The sequence below is a fragment of the Puma concolor genome, chromosome E2 (genome assembly GCF_028749965.1).
Source record: "Puma concolor isolate L17-30 chromosome E2, mPumCon1.1.hap2, whole genome shotgun sequence".
Taxonomy (NCBI): domain Eukaryota; kingdom Metazoa; phylum Chordata; class Mammalia; order Carnivora; family Felidae; genus Puma; species Puma concolor.
In genome coordinates this window covers 44,960,065-44,980,862 of record NC_141681.1, presented here as the reverse complement: position 1 = coordinate 44,980,862, position 20,798 = coordinate 44,960,065, and the positions used below count along the sequence as shown (strand labels likewise).

At 58.2% G+C, this 20,798-nt stretch overlaps 1 protein-coding gene across 2 annotated transcripts; it reads right to left on the bottom strand.

Moving 5' to 3' along the window:
- Window positions 1-45: 45 nt before the first annotated feature.
- Window positions 46-20,421, bottom strand: KMT2B (lysine methyltransferase 2B). 2 transcript variants are annotated; one of them, XM_086690889.1, is made up of 37 exons: window positions 20,047-20,421; window positions 18,852-18,924; window positions 16,413-18,607; window positions 16,059-16,172; window positions 15,816-15,966; window positions 15,270-15,549; window positions 15,053-15,108; window positions 14,526-14,804; window positions 14,093-14,187; window positions 13,713-13,811; window positions 13,463-13,576; window positions 13,176-13,322; window positions 12,977-13,072; window positions 12,388-12,505; window positions 11,749-11,862; window positions 11,385-11,569; window positions 11,221-11,310; window positions 11,026-11,130; window positions 10,819-10,892; window positions 10,114-10,229; window positions 9,926-10,017; window positions 9,706-9,843; window positions 8,703-8,861; window positions 8,354-8,501; window positions 8,198-8,276; window positions 7,936-8,096; window positions 6,644-6,871; window positions 5,263-6,559; window positions 5,091-5,180; window positions 4,904-5,013; window positions 1,972-2,109; window positions 1,816-1,890; window positions 1,540-1,717; window positions 1,154-1,261; window positions 955-1,038; window positions 706-835; window positions 46-615 (listed from the first exon to the last, which is right to left on the bottom strand). In XM_086690889.1, exons 1-37 carry the CDS (start codon window positions 20,404-20,406, stop codon window positions 340-342), a joined length of 8,352 nt encoding a protein of 2,783 aa, XP_086547015.1. In that variant the 5' UTR covers window positions 20,407-20,421; the 3' UTR covers window positions 46-339. The 2 variants fall into 2 exon arrangements, with proteins under 2 accessions (XP_086547015.1, XP_086547016.1); XM_086690890.1 differs by having other exon boundaries at window positions 8,354-8,474.
- Window positions 20,422-20,798: the final 377 nt, after the last annotated feature.

Genomic DNA, 20,798 nt, shown 5'->3' with positions numbered 1-20,798 from the left:
AGCTCCTACCTGCCCCCAGCACCACACCAACGGGAACACCACCTCTCCAAACATTGACAGACTTTATTACGGGAGGTTCCCACCTGGGATCCCACCCTCTTAAATAAAAAAGTGCATAGAAAAGAAGGGATTTAGAAACCTTTGTACAGTATCTACATCCTGGGCCCCCAGGGCAGGAAGGGGGCGATTGCTGGGTGGGGTGGAGGCAGGGCCTTTGCCACCTGCATGCCCACATCCACCCTGAACAGGAGGGTGGGGGTGAGATGCTCTGGGAGGGACGAGGGAGCCCCCAGATGAGGGGCAAGATGGCAGCAGGGGGTGTGGTGGGCAGCCACGGCTTCAGTTCAGGAACCGACGGCAGCGCTTGGCGCCACAGTTGCAGGGCAGCTTGTTGCTGGCATCCTCAATGGGGAACTTGTAGTCATAGGTGAGCTCCTCACCACGTAGGATGCGGCGCAGGGCGAAGATGACGATGTGCTTCTGGCCCTCCACGTGGATGACTCGAGAGAAGCAGTTGGGCTCACACGAGTGGTTGATGAAACGGGCAGCATTGCCGTGCATTGTGGCATCCACCACATCAAAGTCATCCATGCGGAACATGTAGCACCCGATACCCTACGGGGATAGGATAGGGCAGTCAGGTGCTCCGTTCCCACGGATCAGCCCCACTTTATCCCCTCGTTCCCACGGCCTGGGGGAGCCCACCTTCCCGTCGTAGAACTTCTCCCGCTTGTCAGTCAGCACAGAGCGAATGACGATACCGGAATACTCAATGACCATCTCGCCGGCATCGATGTTGCGCTTACAGAACAGGCCCCGCCCATGGATGGCAGATCTGTGGGGTAGGATAGGCAAGGGGGAGCTCAGGGGGCAGGGGGACAGAACCAAGGCAGCCCCACACCAGGGCACCTGTCCATCCACCCAAGGGGCATCCTCCCCCCCAACCCCACTAACCTGTAGACACCCACAGCCTCTTTGGATGTCTTCTTGAGGTGGCGAAAGCGCATGGCCATGGGCAGCTCCAGGCTGGTGGCACGTCTGGTGGGGTCAGCAGTGTCACAGGCTGGTACCCAGGAATGACCTCTCTTGCCCCTGGTCACCCTCTTTAGGACCCTTCCAGAACACCCCCAGCACCCTGGCCTGCCCTCCATACCTGGTTGACCTGAGCTGCACCTCATCCTCTTCCTCGTCACAGGTGGCTCCCTCAGGGAGCACCCGGTGCTGGGAGGCCAGGAAGTTGAACATGTCAAAGGTACACTTCCTGCAGCAGAGAGAGGAGGAAAGAAGGGAGGATCACAGCCATTCCTTCAAAAAGATGCCACCTACCTACCCATTGGCTTGGGCCTGCCGCTGACAAAAGAAATACCGCTACCACTGGAGACAGAGAAAAGGGGAATGGAGGGGGTTCGTTCTTCCGATGTCAACTTTAGGAATAATTCCTGGAGTGGCCTGGCATCTTCTCCCAGGCCTCAGTTTCCAATCTCTACAGACTTCATTCCCATGCTTGAGAACTCCCACAGGGCTCCCCAGACCTCTCACCGGAGATAGACCTCGGCACGGGCTGCCCCGTGGGGATTCAGGGGTGGTTCCTCCTGGCCCTCTCCCTGCTGGTGGTAGCGGAACTTATAGTGCTGGCAGCGCTGGGCCCCGGGAAGCTGCTCTGCCAGGAAGATGACAGCGTCGTGGTGGATGCCCAGGAGCCTTGCCCCGCTCATTCCTGGGGAGAGTCAAAGGTGAGGACACACAGGTCATGGCAGAGGCCCACCTTGTCCTCTGGGAGTCCTTCCAGCATCCCTGTGGGCTCTCCCCACTTACCACTGAAGGAGAGATGTCGGAGGCGGGCGTGCCCTCGGGCCTCTTGCACCTTCTCAATCAGAGTTCTCCATGCCCCTGAGGAGGGAGCAGGGCCAGAGCAGTCAGGACGGTGCTCCACCAGACACCTGCCCTCCGTCACCACTACTCCCGACTCACCCTCCAAGCTCTCTGCCTCCACGCTGAACCCATCCTCACTGCTGATCTCAAAGCGCAGATGTGGGCCAGCCCGTTTGGGGGCCTGGTTCTCTTTGTCCTCTGGGGATGGAGGCTCTTCCTCGGAGCTCGAAGCCTCACCTGATCCCAAGCAGCAGGTCACAGTAGGTGAGGGTCACCACTCCTGGACTCCAGAGTCCCCGGTTCCCCACCACCCTCCCTTCCTCTCCCTGCACAAGCACAGATACTTGGTCGGTGGCTCTCTTCCTGCTCTAATTACCCAGCGAACCCTACAGGATGGACATTATTATTCTTTTTAGTGTGTACTTACTTATTTTGGAGAGAGAAGAGAGAGAACGAGCACAAGCAGGGGAGGGACAGAGAGAGAGGGAGACAGAGGATCCGAAGTGGGTCTATGCTGACAGCAGAGAGCCTGATGCGGGGTTGGAACTCACAAACTGTGAGATCATGACCCAAGCCAAAGTCAGGCACTTAACTGACTGATCCGCCCAGGCGCCCCTGGACATTTTTTTTTTTCTACAGGGCCTGCGGTCCCTTTTCTATGGGAGTTCTTGGCTAGATGAGCATTTACACAGAGGCCTGGAGTGCCCTGGCTCTGCAGGACACACTTCTGGTTCATTCAAACCCAGTTTACAAAAATGCCTATCTACACCCCTCATTCTTTCTCTCACAGAGAATTTAAAATACCAGAGAGGTGCATTTTACACATGTATTTTTATATACACAGCATATCTGTATAAATACTGCAAATTTATTATCATATAGGCCCCTAACCACAGAGTCAAATACGTGTATCTTATGAGCTATTTAAGGGATCTCTCAGGGGCCAAAGATTTGGAAAACATAGAAGACAGAAGTTGTTGCTATAGGAGATGTAGATATGAGAGACAGTGGAACGTCAAGGACAGCTCAGGTTTGGGACCTGAACACCCAGAAGGACAAAACTGCCAATGACTGAGATGATGAGGGAGAGGGAGGAACAAGTTTGGGGTGAAGGTCAAGAGCTCAGTCTGGGACATGCTGAGTCTGAAATTCCCCTTAGAGAACCTGCCCTTGCAACCTGCTGGGGGAAACGGCAAATAGGTGGCAGGATCTAGGAGCCCAGCAACCAATCTGAGGGCTGTCGGAATTAGAGATGGGATCCAGAGCCATGCAGTAGCTGAGAACATCTGAGAGTACAGATAGAGAAGTCAAAGCCAGGGCCCTGGGACATGCCAAAGTGACAGGCTGGGGCAATGACGAGGTATAACTAGATTGGTGAGGAGAGGGGTGGAGTTCTGGAAGCCAGAGAAGGAAGTGCTGCAAGGAGGGAAATCAGTGCAAATGCTGCTGCTTGCTTAAGCAGGGTGTGGACTGAGGACTGTCATGGCTGGGGAGCGGGCGTGGGGGGAACCTAAGTTTGAGTGGAGTACACTTTAGGAGAGAGGCAGGACCCACTGTGGCCGCACTTTCTCCCCACACCACTTCTCTGCGCCAACCTGACTGCGTGCCCTCCCAGCCCTAGGCATGCCTCTAAACCTGATTTGCTGTGCGACCCACATCATCTCCAGGCCTCAGTGCCCCTGCATCCACCTCTGACAGTTTCTTCTACCTCCTCTTTGCCCTTGCCCCATCCTCTCCTCCATTGTTCCCTGAACCCAACAGGCTGACTACAGGGGCCTCAGCCAGGCGCTCTCATTGCCTTCTTTCTCACGGTGCTCGTTCTCAGCTGCAGTACACTTGCTGATGTACGTGTCTGTTTCCTCTACCAAAATGTGGTGTGGTCCCTAAGGGTGGGGACCTGTCCGTCATGGTCACTGCCATAACTTCACACCACCTCTGACCCCCATACGCAGTCTTTCAGTTAAGCAGTGTCTGTCTACCTCGCTCCGCTTCCACGCTCAGTAACTCAGCACTACGTAATGAGAGAATCCACACATGTGGACAGGACTCGGGCCAGGAGAAATTCCGAGCCTCAGGCTGCTCAGTTGCCAGCTTGCTTGGCTGTAACCTACCCCTCTGCCGCGGTCCTCTGTAACCAACACAGCACTGCCCTCCTAGCTTCACTGAGGTTGGCAGCCCAATCCACTCTGTGTGCCCCCATCCTGTGTCCTGATGTCTCTGCCAGTGCGCTAACCTCACCTTTCCCCCAACGCAGCAGTCTCCTATTCAAACCCAACCACCATGCCTCCTCCCACCTCCGCTTCCATCCACAAGCCCCCTTCCCCCTCCTCCGTGGCTCTGCTGTCTCAGCCCTCACACAAACCCCTCTAGGTTGCTGCCTTCCCCTCAGACCCTTACACAACCTTGCTGGCAAGATGCCTAAGTCTTGTTTTGGCTTCCTCATCAACCACAGTCTTCAGTTCTGGACCCTGATACAGCATCCTTCCCAGCCGGTACACCAATCCTAAACCCCACATGCCTGGTGTTCTCTGAGGGAGTTAGGACTACCGACTATTCCCTTCCCAGGGCCTCTGGGACACCACTCTCCTGTGATCTCCTTCCTACTGTTCCTGCCCCTCTGGGTCCTAGGTGAGCTCTATCCTCATTGGCACCCAGGTGCTCTTATCTAGCTGCATGGCTCTGAATCCCATCCCATTGTGACAGCCTCCCCAGCTGCTCAGCTTTACTAGGAACCTAACCCTCTGACCTTGGCAGATTACGTTCTGAAGCTGACCTCCGGGCTCCTGGGCATGCTGCACGGGTACTTTCGAAGGGCCTCTTACATGGAGCTGAAACTTCCTCTCCATGACTGTTTCTGCCATGGGTCACACTCTCCCTGAGAGTGTCTCTAGAACTCTTCACACCTAGTCTCGGGCTCATAGCCAGGTGGGTGTGCGATGTGTGTTTTTGGAAGTGGCCTGATTCTGAACTGACCACCACCCAGCTAAGGCAAGCACAAGGCAGGGAAGCAGAGTGACAGGCCGGTTCCTACCTGAGTAGTGGTGCCACTGGGACTCAAGCAGCAGGTCGGGGGGACCATCAGGGGCCCGAGGAGGACCACCTTCTGGGAGTGACAGCAGAGGGGACCGGTCCTGGAGGGGCCTGTAAGGAGAGACCTGTCAGAAAAAGGAAGGGACAGAGGTCCTAGAGCCTCCAGGGAAAGGGGACTGGCTACTCACCTTGGGCTTTCCTCCCCCGTGGGCTCCCCAGGCTCATCCAAGTCAAGAACTCCACGCACTGTGGGCGTTTTCATCCTTACTCGGCTAAACCTGGGGGAGGAACCCCGAGAAGGCTGAGCTGCTTTCCCCTGCCCACCTCTCACCCTCCTCCAGACTCAGCACACTCACTCACCCGCTGCCACTAAGCCCTGGACCCTGGGGGGCATCCTCCAAGGACTCTCCATCTTCCTCCAGCCGGGGAGTCTTGTTTGGGGGAGGCGCTGGTGGGGAACGGCCAGAGAAGGTGGACACCCTCTTGACGCGGATGGCCTGATGGGGTGGGCTGGGGGGTCCACTGCTCAACACCAGGGTCAGTGGAGGAGGGGGTGGGGGTGGGGCGGGGCGGACCACCCCTACCACTGGCAACACACCCAGCAGCGGTCCTGGGGGCAGAGTCCAGGAAGCAGGGGCTGTAGGGGGGATGGGAGGGGGCAGAGGTGGCTGCTTCACTGGGGGTGAGACGGGTTCACCCTCCCCAGCCATCTTCACAAACACTTGCCCCAACTTGTTGACAAGGATGATTTTGGATGTGGCGGGTTTGGGGGGCTCAGGGGCAGGGCCCAGGCTCAATACCCGGACCCCTGGGGCCCCAGGGAGCCAGGCAAACGTCCGAGTGGGGTCAGCTGGGCTAGGGGGTAGGCCCTGGGAAGGCTGGCTGCCATTGGCCAGGGGAGGTGCTGGGGGGAGGGGTTCCTCTCTGGGTCCAGCACCTCCCTCTCCAGGCCCTCCTAGGTTCTTCAACACAAAATCCACAATTTCTGACGGCAAGTCCTCAGGAGGTCGGGTTCTGTCCCCTGCAGCCCCGATGACCCCAGCCCGGCCCACTCCTGGCCCTGAAGGAGGAGTCCCCTGGCCCCGAGGCTGCTGGACTGCCTCTGCCTCGCTGTCTGTGCCGTCATCCACTCCGTCCAGCTGTTCGATGCGGGGGGTTCCAGGGAGGGCACCAGGGGCCAGGGCAGGGCCAGACACCACAGTCACAGGGAAGTGGACATAGCGGGGGGTAGGGCTAGCCTCCTCCTCTGAGCTGTCCCCTGGACCCCCGTGGCTGCTCCCCACTGCCCCTGCGGCCACAATCTCTTCCTGGAAGGGCTCAGTCCCCAGCAGGCTGGCCGCAAAGTCCAGGTCAGCAGCACTCAGTCCTGACACCACCTCCATGTCCTCAAAGTCTGGGCCCAGGTCTTCAGGGGGTGGTGGAGGAGACGGGGCTGGGCCAGGGGGAGCCAGCTCCCCTGAGGTAGGTGTGAGGGCTCTAACGACTGAGGTAGGAGGGGGCACCCTGAGCTGTGGGGAGGTTCTGAGAGGGGGAGAGGCCCGCCGCGACGGTGGCAGCCTTGGGGTCAGGGGGCTGGGACGACGGGAGCGTCTGGGGGGAGCTGGAAAGTCCAGGTCTCCCACCGTAGGGATGTGGTGGGTCAGAGAAGATGGACTTCCTGTTGGGGGGGAAGGGTCAGTGTCAGCCACAAGCTCCTGCCTCACCCACCCACCCCGTCTCCCCAACAGTCCCAGGTACTCACCAGGGGAGGGCAGGGGTCCAAAGGAGACACCCCCCAAGGGCCTCCGGGATGGTGAGTAGTTGGGCACTTTGATTCGAGCCCCTGAGAAGGAACGGGGGGCTGGAGGAGGGGCAATGTTGAGATCTGGCCGAAGTGGGGGGTCCAGGTTCTGAACAGGTGAGTGGTGCTCAGGAGCTCCAGGGATGAGGGCATCTGTATCTGGCGGGGGGTCCACATGATCCGGGGGTTCTAAAGAGGCAGGAGAATGGCAGGAATGACAAGGACCCTGTCAAAGCCTCTCCTCACACACCCTCCCTTCTTTTGAGCCAACCAAGGCTTCTCCACCCCCACCCAATGGTCTGGTCACAGTGTGCACTGGTTCCCAGTCATCACCCAGGTTGTTCCACACCCCTCTGTGGTTTCTTTAAAATGTCCACACACACCTGGGTCAGGGTCCCTCTGTAACTCCTCCTCACCCATCTCTGCCATCATCCCCATTCCTGGCTGCCTACTGTTCTCTGACTCAGGCCCCACATTCCACAAGGGGCACTGCGCGCTCTCCAGCAGGGCCAGTCCTACCACTTTCTCACCTGCACTGTGCATCCCTGCCACATCAAACACATCCGCCTCATGCTGGCGCTTGGGGCTCCCCATTACCTGGCTCCACCCGATCTGTGAGAACAAATCTCTGCTGCCGCCTCCAACACTCCCCTGCTTGCAGCCAGGGTGGCTGCACCCTCCTCCCCTCTCCACTTCATATTGGAACCTGGCACAAACTCCTTTTCTGCAAACATAATCCGAATCTCTTCCTTCTCCCTTTCAGCTCACAACCTCTCCTTTTACTGATCTCCAAGCCCAATCTTTGAGGTGTGCCATCTAGCGCTTGGCTACATCCCTCAGCACTGGTACAGCTATGAGGGGACCAATTCGGTTCGAATCCTGATTCCACCACTGTGTTACGTAGAGAGCAACTGCCCTTTTTAAGCTGCAGTTCGGCAGAGCTTGCACCTTCCTTGTAAGGCTGTGAGGAGCACCACGGGAGCACATAACCCCAAGTCAGGTGGCCATAAACATTATCTGTTTGTCCAGAAGCTGCCACCCCCACAAGTAGGTAGCATGGTGCTCTTCCCTCACTTCCTGCAAAATGCTGAGCACAGTCCCTAGCACATAATGCTATCAGTTACTGACATCATGACAAACGGAAGAACGACAAAAAACCTAGAGTATCTTTAGGGGAGAGGGGAACCGGGTAGTGGGAAACCGTTTGAGGGCAGCATTCAGGGAAGGAAATGAGGGAGTTCCAACACCCATACCTGAGGAAGGGGTAGGGCTGTGCACAATGGTCTGGTTCTCCTCTGCTGCCTCCAGGTGAACTGGCTCTTCCCTTGGACCCCACGGACGATACTCCAGAATACGACACCGATACCAGCAGCGCCGCCGAGCATCCACTGTGCTCCAGTACAGACGGGAGCACCTGTCAGGTGGGTGTATGGGTCAAGAGAGTCAGGACAATTTGGGAAGTGGGATCCAGTCCTGGAGTCCTTCAACCCCACCCAGGCCCCCTGGGCTGCTCACTGGTAGCCAATGGGGAAGAGCCGTCCCTCGCAGTCCGAGAGATCAGACAGGGTACCCAAGGAGTCAATTCGGATGGAACCTATAGTGCAAAGAAGTGATCAGAAGGGTGGGGCCAGGCAGGGTCAGGAAGACCAGGGTACAGAGCAAGAGGCTTACCAATGAGCACATTGATGGCATCAGGTTCGAGCCCCGTCAAGAACTTTCGCTTAAAGTTGATGCCCTCAAAGTCCACATAGACTCGGCGGAGAACATCAAACCCATCGGGGGTCACAATCTCCTGGGAGGTGGGTGGCAAATGGGGTTGCTGGATTGATGGGGGGGGGCGAGGGGGCTGTGAGGGAAGGCTCTGGACGCAAGGACTGGACAGTTGGGTGCCTGGCTCAAGGACTGAGGAAAACAAGGGAGACACCAAGAGGTAGCTGGGAAGGGCTGAGGGGCTAAAGGGGCCAATGAGTGGAAAAAGAGAGACCAGTGTGGAGCTGTCTCCCCCATGGTCCTGACTCACCTTGCCATCCAGCAGGTCTGTGTGTTTCTGGCAGAAAACTTTCTTGTCGTCCTGGAAGATGCAGTAGCTGGCCCGGGCGCACATGAAGTGGAAGTTGCTGAGGCAGGAGGAAAGGCAGCAGCCCACCGTGGCTCCAGGCTTCAGGCAGAGCTCACAGCGCTGCGGGTGGAAGGGGCTGCTGACGGGAGAAGCCAGTGACCGAGACCAGGGTCTGATGCTCAGCATCACTGTCTGTGAGACTCTGCTTGGGCCCCAGTCTAGCCCAGCACCTCGCATAGCAAAGGCACTCACCAAACATAACCTCCTCCCTAGATGCATCCAATGCCAGGTGCGTATCAAACCTACTTCAAATTTTCTGAAGCAGAGTGTTGCAGTAGAGAGAAAAATAACAACAGCTAACGCTTACTTAGCAGCATTTACCATCTTTCTCACAAAATTTCTTAAACATTTATTTAAGTAATCTCTACACCCAACGTGGGGCTCAAACTCAAGACCCCGAGATCAAGAGTTGCATGCTCTTCTGACTGAGCCAGATGTCCCTCTCACAGCATTTTAATGTGAAACCTGTATCATTTCATTTAATCTTCACTGACCTCCCACCAAGTAGATATCCCCTGTGCTTCACTTCCTAATCCTGAGGCATACTACGGCACCTAACCCAGGTCCCACACTGGTGAGGAGAGGTTCTAACCCAGTCAATACCTCATCTCATAGGGACACAGTAAGAGCTAAGTGCCACACTGCATAGAAAGCATCCAGAACAGGTTGAATCAACAAAAGATCTTCCAACTTTTAATCTCCCAGACTTCAAGCTCAAATGGGGGTGGAGGGGTAGCCGCTGTCATTGCAGCACCAGAGTCCTGGGACAACCAAAAAATGATACCCAGGACCAGCGGTGAAAGGACATGTTGGGGTAAAGACTGTGAAACAGGAGCTGTCTCCCCTGCAGGGGGCCCTACCTGAGACCCCAGGGCTGCCCACCTCTCTAGGCCCGGGCTCTCACCATCTGCCTCCCTCGAGCTACAGCAGCATGCACGTTTTTGAGGGAGCCATCATTTTCCTCAAACACTTCAGCTGACCAAATGGCACAGTTGACATGTGTCCACTCATTCTGCCCAATGTATAGGAGCCGTCCCGCCTCCTGGGGGCAGAGGAGAAATGGTGTGAGGGGAGGCCCCAGGGACTAAGCCCCAAAACCTGGGACTTCACATGGTAGCCCTCACCTTAGAGTCTGCATCCCCATATTTGAGGCAGAGCGCACACTGACGGGGGTCCTCCAGGTGTGAGAAAGCAGCTGGATCCTTGCCCTGAAAAGCTAGAAGGGGTGTGGAAAGGGAAGTTCCAGAATCAGGACCTAGAGTTTGTTCCACCAACTCAGGGGCCCTGGCTTCCAGCCCCCACTTCCCAGTACCTGCTGAGGGGTCCCCTGGAGGCTGCCCTGATTCTGGGATCTCTGGTTCCTGCTGCCTCCACTGAGCGTAGACATGGTCCAAGGATGGAGGTAACACGGCATTGGGAAGAACTCCGCTGTGGACAGGCAGGGTCAGCATCTGACACGTCTAACATGGGTGGCCACCCAAATCTTAGCCTAAACATGCCATGACACACTTGGTCCTCTCTCCATGTGGCATTTCTCCCAGTCTCCCAAATGAGCCGGGGCCCCCCCATGCCACCTGTGACACGTGAAATGCTGTTCCTCATGTCTGTAATAACTCTTTTTCCACATCTCAGCTGTCATCTCTTCTGGAAAGTCTTAGGCCCTAGGAACCTTCTCTGGGCTCTCATATCCCCTTGGACTTTCCCATCACCACCCTGACAATCTGGCTTATCAGGCATTAATGTGCCTGTTCAACTTCAACTCCCACCCCCCAAACATGGCTAACTCATTGCTGTCCCCAACACTACCTTGCACAAAGTAGAAACGAAGCGGGCTAACTGCACAATCTGAGTTTTTGCTGACCTAGAATCCCCAAGGACATTCCTCCTGGCTCCACCGCCCTCTAGATGCTAACTCTATTCCTCGTCCATTCTCAGCCCAGGTTGACCCTGGATTCCCATGTGCCCTTGCTTCTGCCCTCATCCCCTAGATCCCCTCCTGCTACCCAGCCTTGCTCACTTCGGCAGCCGGGTACTCCGTCGCCAGTACTTGGGGTCATGGGCGTCGAACCAGCCGAACGCAGACTCTAGCAGCTGGGGAGTGGGTTAACAAAATGAGAAGAACTGGCTTCCCCAGGCAAGTTGGTGGGGGCAGGGTCTGAAGTACCCACTCTCTCTTCCCCACTTCCATTCAAGCCACCCTATAGGCTTTCCCCAAAGTTCTCACCTTCAGTAGGAGCCCCTTCATCTGGCCTCCAGCCCGGCGCTCTGGGGTTTCTCCTTCTTCTGAGTGCTTCATCAGGATGCCCACCATGTCCTCCATAAAGCTGTGCTGTAAGGGAGCTTGTCAGGATCAGAGCCCCCACCCCGCCCCCAACCCCCCTCCTCCTGACACCCACCTGTTCCTCTGTGTCCCACTCACCACGGACTTGTAGTGGCCTTCCTCGAACCGCCGACTCACGGCTTGCAGATCACAGGGCCCCGGGTGCAGCTGCTTTCCAGCCTGCCCACACTGCAGAGACAGGAAGTCAGCAGGGCTGGTGCTGGGCCTGGCCCCACCCCCCCCTACCTCCCGAGCCCCCAGACCTGAGTGCACAGCAGCAATGGGCCCGCCACCTTGGAGCTCAGTAGGCCCTGGAGCACCTGGCGTAGGCCCCCCTGCAAGGCCCCACTCAGGGCCTCTCGCCAGCGGGGGTGCGTGGCCCCCGCACACGGTCCGCAGGTATATAGCACGGAGTCTGGCAGCCCAGAAAGGATCTCATAATCTTCATCTAAAACAGCCAAAGTAGGATAGGAGAGAATGGTTTGGGAGGACGTGAGAGTTGGCTCTCAGCAGCCCCTAGAGGTTGCCAAGGATATTAAGCCCACCTGTCCCATAAGGGCCTGTGCTGTGGGTAGGACAGGGACCCCCTCAGGGCTGAGGCAGCAGCCCAGACATTCTGCTGCTCACCCGAGAGTCCCTCGCACTTGGCGTGCACCCAGTGGTCACACTGTGCACACTGCATCATCTTGCTCTCGTAGTCGTTGTCTTCATAGCAGCGTGTGCAGATTGGGCAGAAATTTCCTGCAGAAAAGGGAAAAAAAGGGCAAGTCAGAGGAGCTGGGGCCACTACCTGTCCCCTGGAGGTCTCTCTGGGGCCACCACCTCTTGGCTGCTGTGAGGGCTGCCTCTGCTATGTTCCATCTTGGGTCCCTACTATTCTCAAATCGTTGGCTGAGGGTAAAGCCTCTTTTAACCCTGTGACCCCAATACCTCACAAAGAACCTTGCTAAATATGCTGCCTGAGCAAATGGGGAAAGCCCAGGTTTTCAAAGTGCTCAGTAGAGTCCTGAGATCCAGGGGACATGTCAGGGACCACCACAACAATGGGATCTAGGCCGCCCACTCCCACTGCCCTCAGAGAAAGTATGTCCCTCTATCTGAGGTACTGGCTAGGCTTCCGTGGGAAAGTACCATGAATGGAAGGAAAGGTTCCGCGGCTAGAGGAGGATACAAAGCCACTAGAAAAACACATCTGTCCTGCCTGTCTAGGAGCCTGGCCCACTGCCCGGTGTCCCCCAGGGCCCAGGTCCCCTGACAGGTCCCCACCTTTCTCATAGAGCTGGGTGCACCTGGGGCAGAGGCTGTAATCTCCAGACCACTCGACGTCCCAGTTCTTCCCTGGAGTCGCCCCACAGCTCTTACAGCGTACGCAGGCTGAGCAGATCTGGGGGCGGGGGGGGCAGGGTGACATTAGGGGGAGCAGCCTGGAGCAGTGTTGGGGGGTACAGTGGGAGGAGATGGGCAAAGACGACTGGATGGCAGGCAGGAGACAAATGAGAAAGGACAGGTAAGAGGAAAAAAAGTGAGCAAGAGAAGCAAGGAGGAAGGAGGGAGAGGAATGAAGTGGGGGAGACTGGCACAGGGAGACAGGGAGGAGTGGAGATCAGGCAGGAGCAGGGGATTCTGAGCCCAGGACCTTGGAATCCATGAGCCCCTGCAATCATCCTGTATAAGTTCTGCACGTAAGTCTTGTTTATACGAAATTTCAGAAGAGAAAATGCTGTTTATCAGATAAACTCTCACAAGGACCTCTGACCTTTCCCTCCTCATGGAAGCCCTGGCCTACAGTAAGTCTGGGGGTGGTAGCAGCCTTAATTAGAGCTCCAAAGCAAGGGGCGTGGGCCTCGTGTCTCACCCAGTGGCGCCGTTTGCGTGTGGCCCGGGTTGGGTAGCTGGGCCCCAGGCAGGCTGGATGATAAGCATGGCGGCAGCGCTCACACTCCAGGAGGTGCTGTTGGGAAGTTCGAGAAAGACAACAATGGCAGAACCTACTGACACGAGAACATCCCTCTCCTCCATGCCTCCACCCACTCGCACGGCTCCCGTGCCCAAACCTTGGATCCCCGGCCTTTGCGCCCACAGACGTGGCAAAACTTGCAGCGGCGGCAGCACCAGGTGTCATGATGTTGGGGCAGGGGCCGTTCGGCCTCCTCCAGACAGAATGGATGGAAAGGGTCACAGCAGACTTGGCAGAACACCAGCTGGGGGTGGGGAGAGTGAACAATGGGCACAGTGTGAGGCCAAGAGGCCAGGGATGAGACCCTGCTGAGAGGGCCCAAGAACTCAGGCAAGGAGGGCCAATGGAGACCTGAGGGGCTGTGGAAAAAGGCGGGGATCCAACCTCATGCAGGCCTTTACTGGCACACAGCAAGCACACCATTGGCGGCCCCCCTGGCACAGAGGTGAGCACACTGAGGCCGCCCATCAGCCACACGTTCTCCAGGTCACAATCCTCCTGAGGGGAAGAAAGGACACAGGTCAGAGAGCAGCCAGGAACACAAGCCAAATTTTTCTTTAAAGCCCTGGTTTCTCATATATGATCAAGTTTCTTCCAAACACGGTCCTTGAGACCCTCTTCCTCAATGCCATACCTTAAAATCCACACGGACCCGGTGCACTCCGTCAGGGGACTTCTGTTTTCCAGTCCAACCATTGGGAAAAGAAGTAAAGGGGCCAGGGGCCAGAGCGTCCTAGAAAGGGAGGTGGCGATCGGAAGGCCGGCAAGGCTCACCCTCTGCAGACTTCCCTCCACACTGCCGTTTCCCCCAGTCTGCCCAGCCTTGTCTCTTGCCCAGATCTTACTTTGCTTTCCAGAAGGACAGGCCTGCCTTACCCCTTAGGGCCTGTCCTCTGGTGTAGAAAACACGGCACTCAGGTGAGTCCGTTACCCTGACTTGCTAGGAAGCTCCCGAAGGGCAGGAGCCATGCCTTCCACGGGGCTCAGGGTTCTTGGGTGTGGGGCCTTGCTGACCTTGTCCAGGCGCCTTCGGGCCTTAAGCTGCAACACAGGCTGCAGGGTGGGTTTGCGGGGCCGGCTCTGCTCCTCAGGTTCTGGTACTGGTAGCTCTAGGCAGGACACATAAATGGTGAGGTTCCCCTATTTAGAGGTTCCTCACCCTAAATAGGTGAGGTTCTTCCTTCTCTATTCCCCTTTCTCCACAACCCCCTAATGTTACCTGGATCCCCAGGGCCATCTTTAACTAAGACCCACTAGGATGACCCGGCTCAATAAGCTACTGAAAACCTCACGCACCAGTTCTCCCTATCCACACCAAACTACCTCCTTTCCTTGCAGTCAGCTATGTTCTCTAACATACTGGTAGGGCCCCGGGTCTGGGAACCCCGCCCCTTCTACACAAAAGACACGGGACTAACTGAAAGGGGAAGCAACAAGCAATTCGCACCATTCTCTCGGGGGGTCCGACGCCGGGGAGCAGGGGGACCCCCAGGCTCTGAGTCATCCGAGTCCTCGAAGATATCATAGGAGGGTCGCTGTTTGACGCAGCGCCGGGCTGACTTGCGCTGCAGTAGGAGGGAGTCCTGCTCCTCGGGCCCTGGGGGGGCCACCACCTCCTCCCGGGGCCCCCCAGCTCCCGCCCCCCGGCGTGGGCCTGGAGGACCAGGGGAGGCCTCAGGAGATTCATCGGAATCCCAGGGCAACAGCGTCTTCACTATCGTCCGGCCTGTGGGAACAGGGGACTTAGTAGGATCTGAGCTCAGCCAGGGACATGGGACACTGGGATGGACAAAAGCCAAAAAGAAGTGGGGCAGAAGAGAACGAGTACAGGAGAGATATGAAAGCACACGATGGAAAGACAACAAAGGTAGGAGACTGCAAAGATAAGGGGAAGAGAACAAAGAAAACATAGTTTTCTCCACACCACGGATCTAAACACGGTTGTATAAAGAAATACTCCTCAAGTCCTGTTACCTTTTTTAGCCAACCGTTCCATCTTCCGAGCCTCTATCTTGTCACACTTCCGGTATCTGGGGAGGGGAGCAGCACGTCACCAGGGTAGGGGACTGGTGGTCTGGGGGAAGAGAGGAAGCTCTCCACAAGGATGCCAATCCCACTGCTCTGGCGGGGCAGGAGGCCTGGGTGACTGACAACCATGGGTGGGAACAGAGGCTCCGCCCAGGCTACTCACACACAGCACTGCTTCTTGGTGTTGGGGCCCCCAAACTTGGGCTTGTCCAGGCAGTTGACACAGGACCCACAGTCCTGCACACGCAGGCAGCCCCGACAGTGTCCACACCGTGCCATCCGCATCTTCTTGCCATGATGGGAGGGCAGCGAGCGCCGGGGCGTTTGGGCCAGGGTCCCTCCAGACCCGGCAGGCTCTGAGTCTCCCCCAGGCCCTGCTGACTCCACCTTTCCCCGCCGAGACCGTGATGGGACACTCTCAGTCTCAGATGCTGATGACGTATCTAGCGTAACGCAGAGGAAGGAATGGAGTCACAAAGCCACTAGGCTTTTTACCTAGATCCCATTCAATTGGCCCTCTGGTCTCCACTTTCCCACAGTGCTCAGGTCCCTGGTGCCCCAAATCTGCTCTAAGACCCAGCACTCCAACCCACTTGCCACCTGCCCCAAGCATCCAACTCAGCGCCCACCCTCCTAGGCTCTTGGTGCATTTGCTCGCCCCCAAACTTGACACAGCTGTCAAATCTTCCCACAACACACCCGCCCCTACCCTCCGTGGCGATGTCCTGCCGATCCCGGAGAGGAAGAGCACTGAGGCGGGGGACGTCTTCGGGCACCATGGCCCGGGCCTGACCTAGGGCCACAGCAGCATGACGACAGACATGTTTGATGCGGGGGCCTTGCACGGGGGACTCGGGGCCCTAGGGGAGGAGAAACCAGGAATACATGTGGAAGTAGCCCCTTGTGCTCCTGCAACCAGCCTTCTTCAGAGGGCCTTCCTCCCACTCCATACCGACGGTCTCTCTCTCTTAGTTTCCATCGATTCATCTTCAGACCTGACAGAACCTCTATCTGAGAGTTGCTTGACAGTCCCCACGACTTCCTCCATCTGCCCTCCAGGGCTCGGCTGGTAGGGGAATAAACAGGGTCAGAGGCTGGAAAGTGAGGAAAGATAGGACCAGCGGACTAGCGTGGGGGAGGGACGGGGCCAGGGAAGGAATATAGGAAGCTGAGAGACAGGAAAGGACTGGCTCTGAGCGTTCCCTGAAATGCTGGAGGCTGACTGAGGAGACAGGCAGTTAAGGAGAATTAAGAGAAGCAAGGCTGGACGATGGGTGCAGGAGCCTGGCCAAAGCACCATGCTCACCGGCAACAAAGACGCCACCTTCTGCTGCTGCTGCTGATCGATCTTGAACAGCTGCACCTTGGCTCTCTTGAGGAGGCTGAACATTTTCTCCTCCACACCAGACAGTGGTAAGGAACCCAAGCCTGCAACACGGGCCTTTTCCAGTGGTGGCGGCTGCTGTGGTGGCGGCTGTGGCTGCAGTTGTAACTGTGGCTGTAATTGTGGCTGCTGTGGTGGTAATGCCTGGGGCAGCAGCTGGGTTTGCAAGGCCTGTAGGGGCTGCTGTAGCTGAGCCTGAGGCTGAGGCTGCTGCCCATTGCTCAGAGTTGGCGCCCCAGGAAGGGGCACCTCGGCCTTGACAGGAGTGGCGACCACAGGGGCAAATCGAGGCAGGCTGAGGTGGTTGGTGCGGCCCACTGCCCGTGGCTCAGGCTCAGCTGGAGAGTCATCGGCGGGAGGAGGCTCTGGCTCAGGGGCTTCAGGGGCCCCAAGAGGAGTAGTAAGCACCGATTCGTAGATCTTCAGGTGGGCTTCGCTTGGGGTAAACTGAGGCGCCCGAAGGAGCAGGGGCCTCCGGGATGGAGTGACAGGGGCAGGAAGTGGAGGTGGGGCCGGTGGAGGAGCAGGAGGAGGAGGGGGCAGTTCCCGGGTCAGTGAGGTCCAGCGAAATGTGGGTTCCCTTAGAATGGACCGTCTCTTTTCAGGAAGCGGGACTGGGGTAGAGGGGGGAGTTGGGGCACGCGGTGGAGAGGGAGCTGGTGCCGGTTCTGGGGGGGCGAGTGGGGACATGGCAACAGGAGGCCGCAGAGTAGGTGAGACTTCTACCTTTAGGGGCTTGGGGGGGTCTTCGTCCATAAATCGCCGGGGTGTCTTGATGACACGGGAGGAGCGGGCACTCACCACGGGCATAATAAACTGCCGGATATTCTTCAGGAAGGTGGTACTTTTGGGGGCCACAGTGGGGCTGTCTTCCAGAGGGCCTCCCGTGGTGGTGCTGGGGGTCGGAGTGGGAGGAGTACCTTCTGGCACTGCCCGAGCAGCTTCTCGCTCTGCCCGCTGGCTGGGAGTCAGGGGAGGCCGGCCCCTCTTCCTGGAGCATGTAGCTGGAACCACTGGAGGAGGAGATTCTTCCTGCTCCTCTGGGGCAGGAGGTGGTGGAGGTGATGGTGGGGGCAGAGGGGACACTGGGGGTGGTGGAGGACAAAGTGGGGATGAAGGAGAAGTTGAGGGAGGAGGGAGGGGTGGAAGGGGTGGTGGGGGCGGTGGGGGTGGAGGGGGTGGAGGAGGTGGAAGAGATGGAGGAGATGGAAGGGATGGAAGGGATGGAAGGGATGGAAGGGGTGGAAGGGGTGGAAGGGGTGGAGGGGGTGGAGGGGGTGGAGGGGGTGGAGCGGGTGGGGGGGCTGCAGGGGCTGCAGGGGCTGGAAGCTCTGGAGGAGTCGAGGGTGGGGATGGCAGCTCTGCCTCTTCCTTTTCCTCCGCCAGCATCATCTCTTCAGGTCCAGCTCCCTCTACCTTCTCTTCCTCCTTCTCCTTGCCTTTCTTCTCTTCTGTCTCCTTCTCTCTCTCCTCCTCCAGCTTTTGCTCTTTCCTCCAGCAGGGGCCCTCTCCCTGTCCAGATCCAGCTCTTCCTTGGGGGGCATCCTGCCAGCTCTCCTCACGTTGATCTTGACCCTGACCTGATTCAACTCCCAAGGACAACTGTCCCATCTTCACTTTTTTGGCCTTTGAAACAAACTTGATGACGAGAGGGAGCCCGCCTCGGCCTCGGCCTCTACCTCCACGGCCTCCTCGCCCAGCCTGTCCTCCACGCTTAGGGGTCCCAGGTCCTGGGCCGGGCCCCTCCTTGCACTTCCAGCTGCCAGTTCGGTGTTTTACTGGAACCACAGGAGGTGGGGGCTCGGGTTTGGGGATTGTCACAGCTGCTTCTGCCACCACTACAGCTTGTTGCTTCTTCCTGCAGGGGCCTGCTGGCCGTCCTGGGGGCCGTCCCCGAGACCGACGTGGAGTGGAAGGCTCACATGTCCGGCCCCGGGGGGCTGGGGGTGCCTGGGCCCGCCGGAGAAGTTCAGTCAGTGCCTGTACCATCCGTTCTGTGCCTTCCTCACCCCGTTTCCGGGCAGGAGTCTTTGGGGGGGTAGGAGCAACATCTGCTAGGCGAGGAGGCGCAATGGGGGTCGTCTTATGCTTGCGGCCCCGACCTCGGGGGGCTCGACCTAAAAGGAGAATAGGTGTGGGGAGATGGGTCAAGCTAGCCCTGCAGACTGAAGAAGGCACTCCAGGAAGGCAAGGACTAAGTCTTACTTGTCTGTTTCCCCCACAGCCCAGCCTAGCTTGGGCTTGAACACAGAACACACTCTGTAACTGATGGAGACTCTAGCGGAACAGGGAAGAGCTGACACAAAGAGCAAGAATCACATTCCTGTAAAACTACAGAGGTAGAGTTTCCCCATCACTCACCTCGCTGGGATCGGAGCGCAGAGCGCAGGGAACTGGGGGCCACATCTTCATCTGAATGAAAACCCTGAAACTCCTGATTTAGGGGACCAGAGGTGGAGGGGAAAAACAGCAGTCAGTGCCAAAGCCCTCATTTCACCTGAGACTCAGGTATGGAGATATATCCCCAGTTTCCCTCTTAACATACCCCTACCTATTTACAGAAAAACTTAAGAAGCTGGAAGATGTGAGAAGAATAGAAAACAGGGTCTCTCCCTAGGGACAGAGGCACAGGGTATTCTGATCCCCCATCCCCTGTGCCGGACCACATCAGCACAGCCACCAGTGGTTCACTGGCCCAAAAGGTAAGAGAACGGAGTCTTCCCAGGCCAGGAAGTAAACACTACCCTCAGATTCCCTCATCCTCTAACTCAGAAAACGGTGGGACTTGTTTACTCACTCTCAGAATGTAGTTTCTTCCTGAATGAAGATGGGAACGGGGCACCCAAGTGGGGTGTGTGTTTCAAATGGTTTACCGTAATAGGCTCTACTCTGAGCCCTCAGGTTACTACACACTGTCCTAAGTAATACAACCCACACCTTCCTGACTTTTCTGAGAGGCTGAGGATAAATCCTGAGCTGAACTCAGACCTGCTAGAGTTCCCAGCCTCAGCCTTTATTCAATTTCTCTTCAATCTGTGCCCCTGAGAGGAAGCCTTCCACCAGGCTGCTATCCCTCCACCTTAAGAGAAAGAATCAGGGTACTGGTGAAACCAGTGATGTGTCAAATTGTAAGGCCAGGCGGAGCAGCCTACAGGTAAGAGCCCAGAGAGCCCTAGCCTAGGTCCACTAAAGCCACGCTGCTGCTGTCAACCTCCACTGGTTGGGCATGCGGTACCCACAGTCTTCTCGCTCAAACCTCTACTGGCATAGCTTTGCCAACTACCAAGATCATCATCCCAGGACACTTCAGCACGATGTGCCTCGGGCCCAAGTGCCCAACTGCAGCCCGGCTTCTCTACCCACTTTCGGAGGCCTTTTGCACCGACACCTCCGTGCAGCCTATCTCCTCCCAGGCCTATCCGCAGGGCCCCACCATCCCTCCGCAAGGACCCTGAGAACCTCGCTTCCTCACGCCACCCCTCGGGGCCACCCAGACCCTTGGAAGCCCCCCGGCCTCCGCCCCGCCCGGCGTTGGGGACGCCTCTGACTGCCTCACCTCATCGTCGGATTCCTCGTCACTGCTCTCCTCAGGCACGCAGCCCCGGCTGGGGCCCCAGCCCCGGCCCCGGCCCCTGCCTCGGCCCCGCTGAATGCGCGGGCCGGCCCACAGGCGGCGGAGCCGGCGCAGGCCCCGGCGGAGCCCCAGCAAACGGAGCAGGGCCGTGTCCTCCCCAGGCTCGGCTCCGCCCGGCCCCGTCGCGCCGCCACCGCGCCGCAGAGCTACCCGCACTCTCTCGGCTCCGCTGCCCCGTCCGCCGCGGCCCCCGCCCCCGCCGGAGCCCCGCGGCCGGCCCGGGAAGCGGCCCCGCGCGGAGCCAGGCCCGGGGCAACTGCCGCCGCCCGCCGCCGCCGCCATCTTGGCACCGTGAGAGGGGCCGGGGAGGCGGGGGGAGGGGCGGCCCGTGCGCAGGGCCGGGGGGAGGGGAGGGAGAGGTGGGGCGGGGCGGCTGCGGCTCACGACAGCAACCAGCGCCGCCGCGGGGCTAGCGGGAGCCGGGGGCTGGGCCGACCACGCGCGGGGCACCACGGGAGCGGGAGTCCGAAACCAGTCGGCCGTCACCCTTAGACCGCGCCTGAAGAGCATAGACCCCGCGTTGCGGCCCGAGAGGGGTAAGGCGCAGGGGCCCCCGGGATATGTAGTCCGGGCGCTTCGCTCCTTCCGCCGGGAGCTAGGGCCGCGAGAGCTGGGACTATAGTTCAGAAAGCCATCTCCGGGGCTGCCGGGAAGTGTGGTTCTCGCCGCAGACC

Excerpts from the sequence above, each read along its gene's own strand:
- KMT2B (XM_086690889.1), bottom strand. The coding sequence starts at position 20,406 with ATGGCGGCGGCGGCGGGCGGCGGCAGTTGCCCCGGGCCTGGCTCCGCG. Across the intron at positions 15,109-15,269 it reads ACCAAGAAGCAGTGCTGTGT|ATACCGGAAGTGTGACAAGA; the intron begins GTGAGTAGCCTG and ends TCCCCTCCCCAG. Across the intron at positions 6,872-7,935 it reads CAGCCCTACCCCTTCCTCAG|AACCCCCGGATCATGTGGAC; the intron begins GTATGGGTGTTG and ends CTGCCTCTTTAG.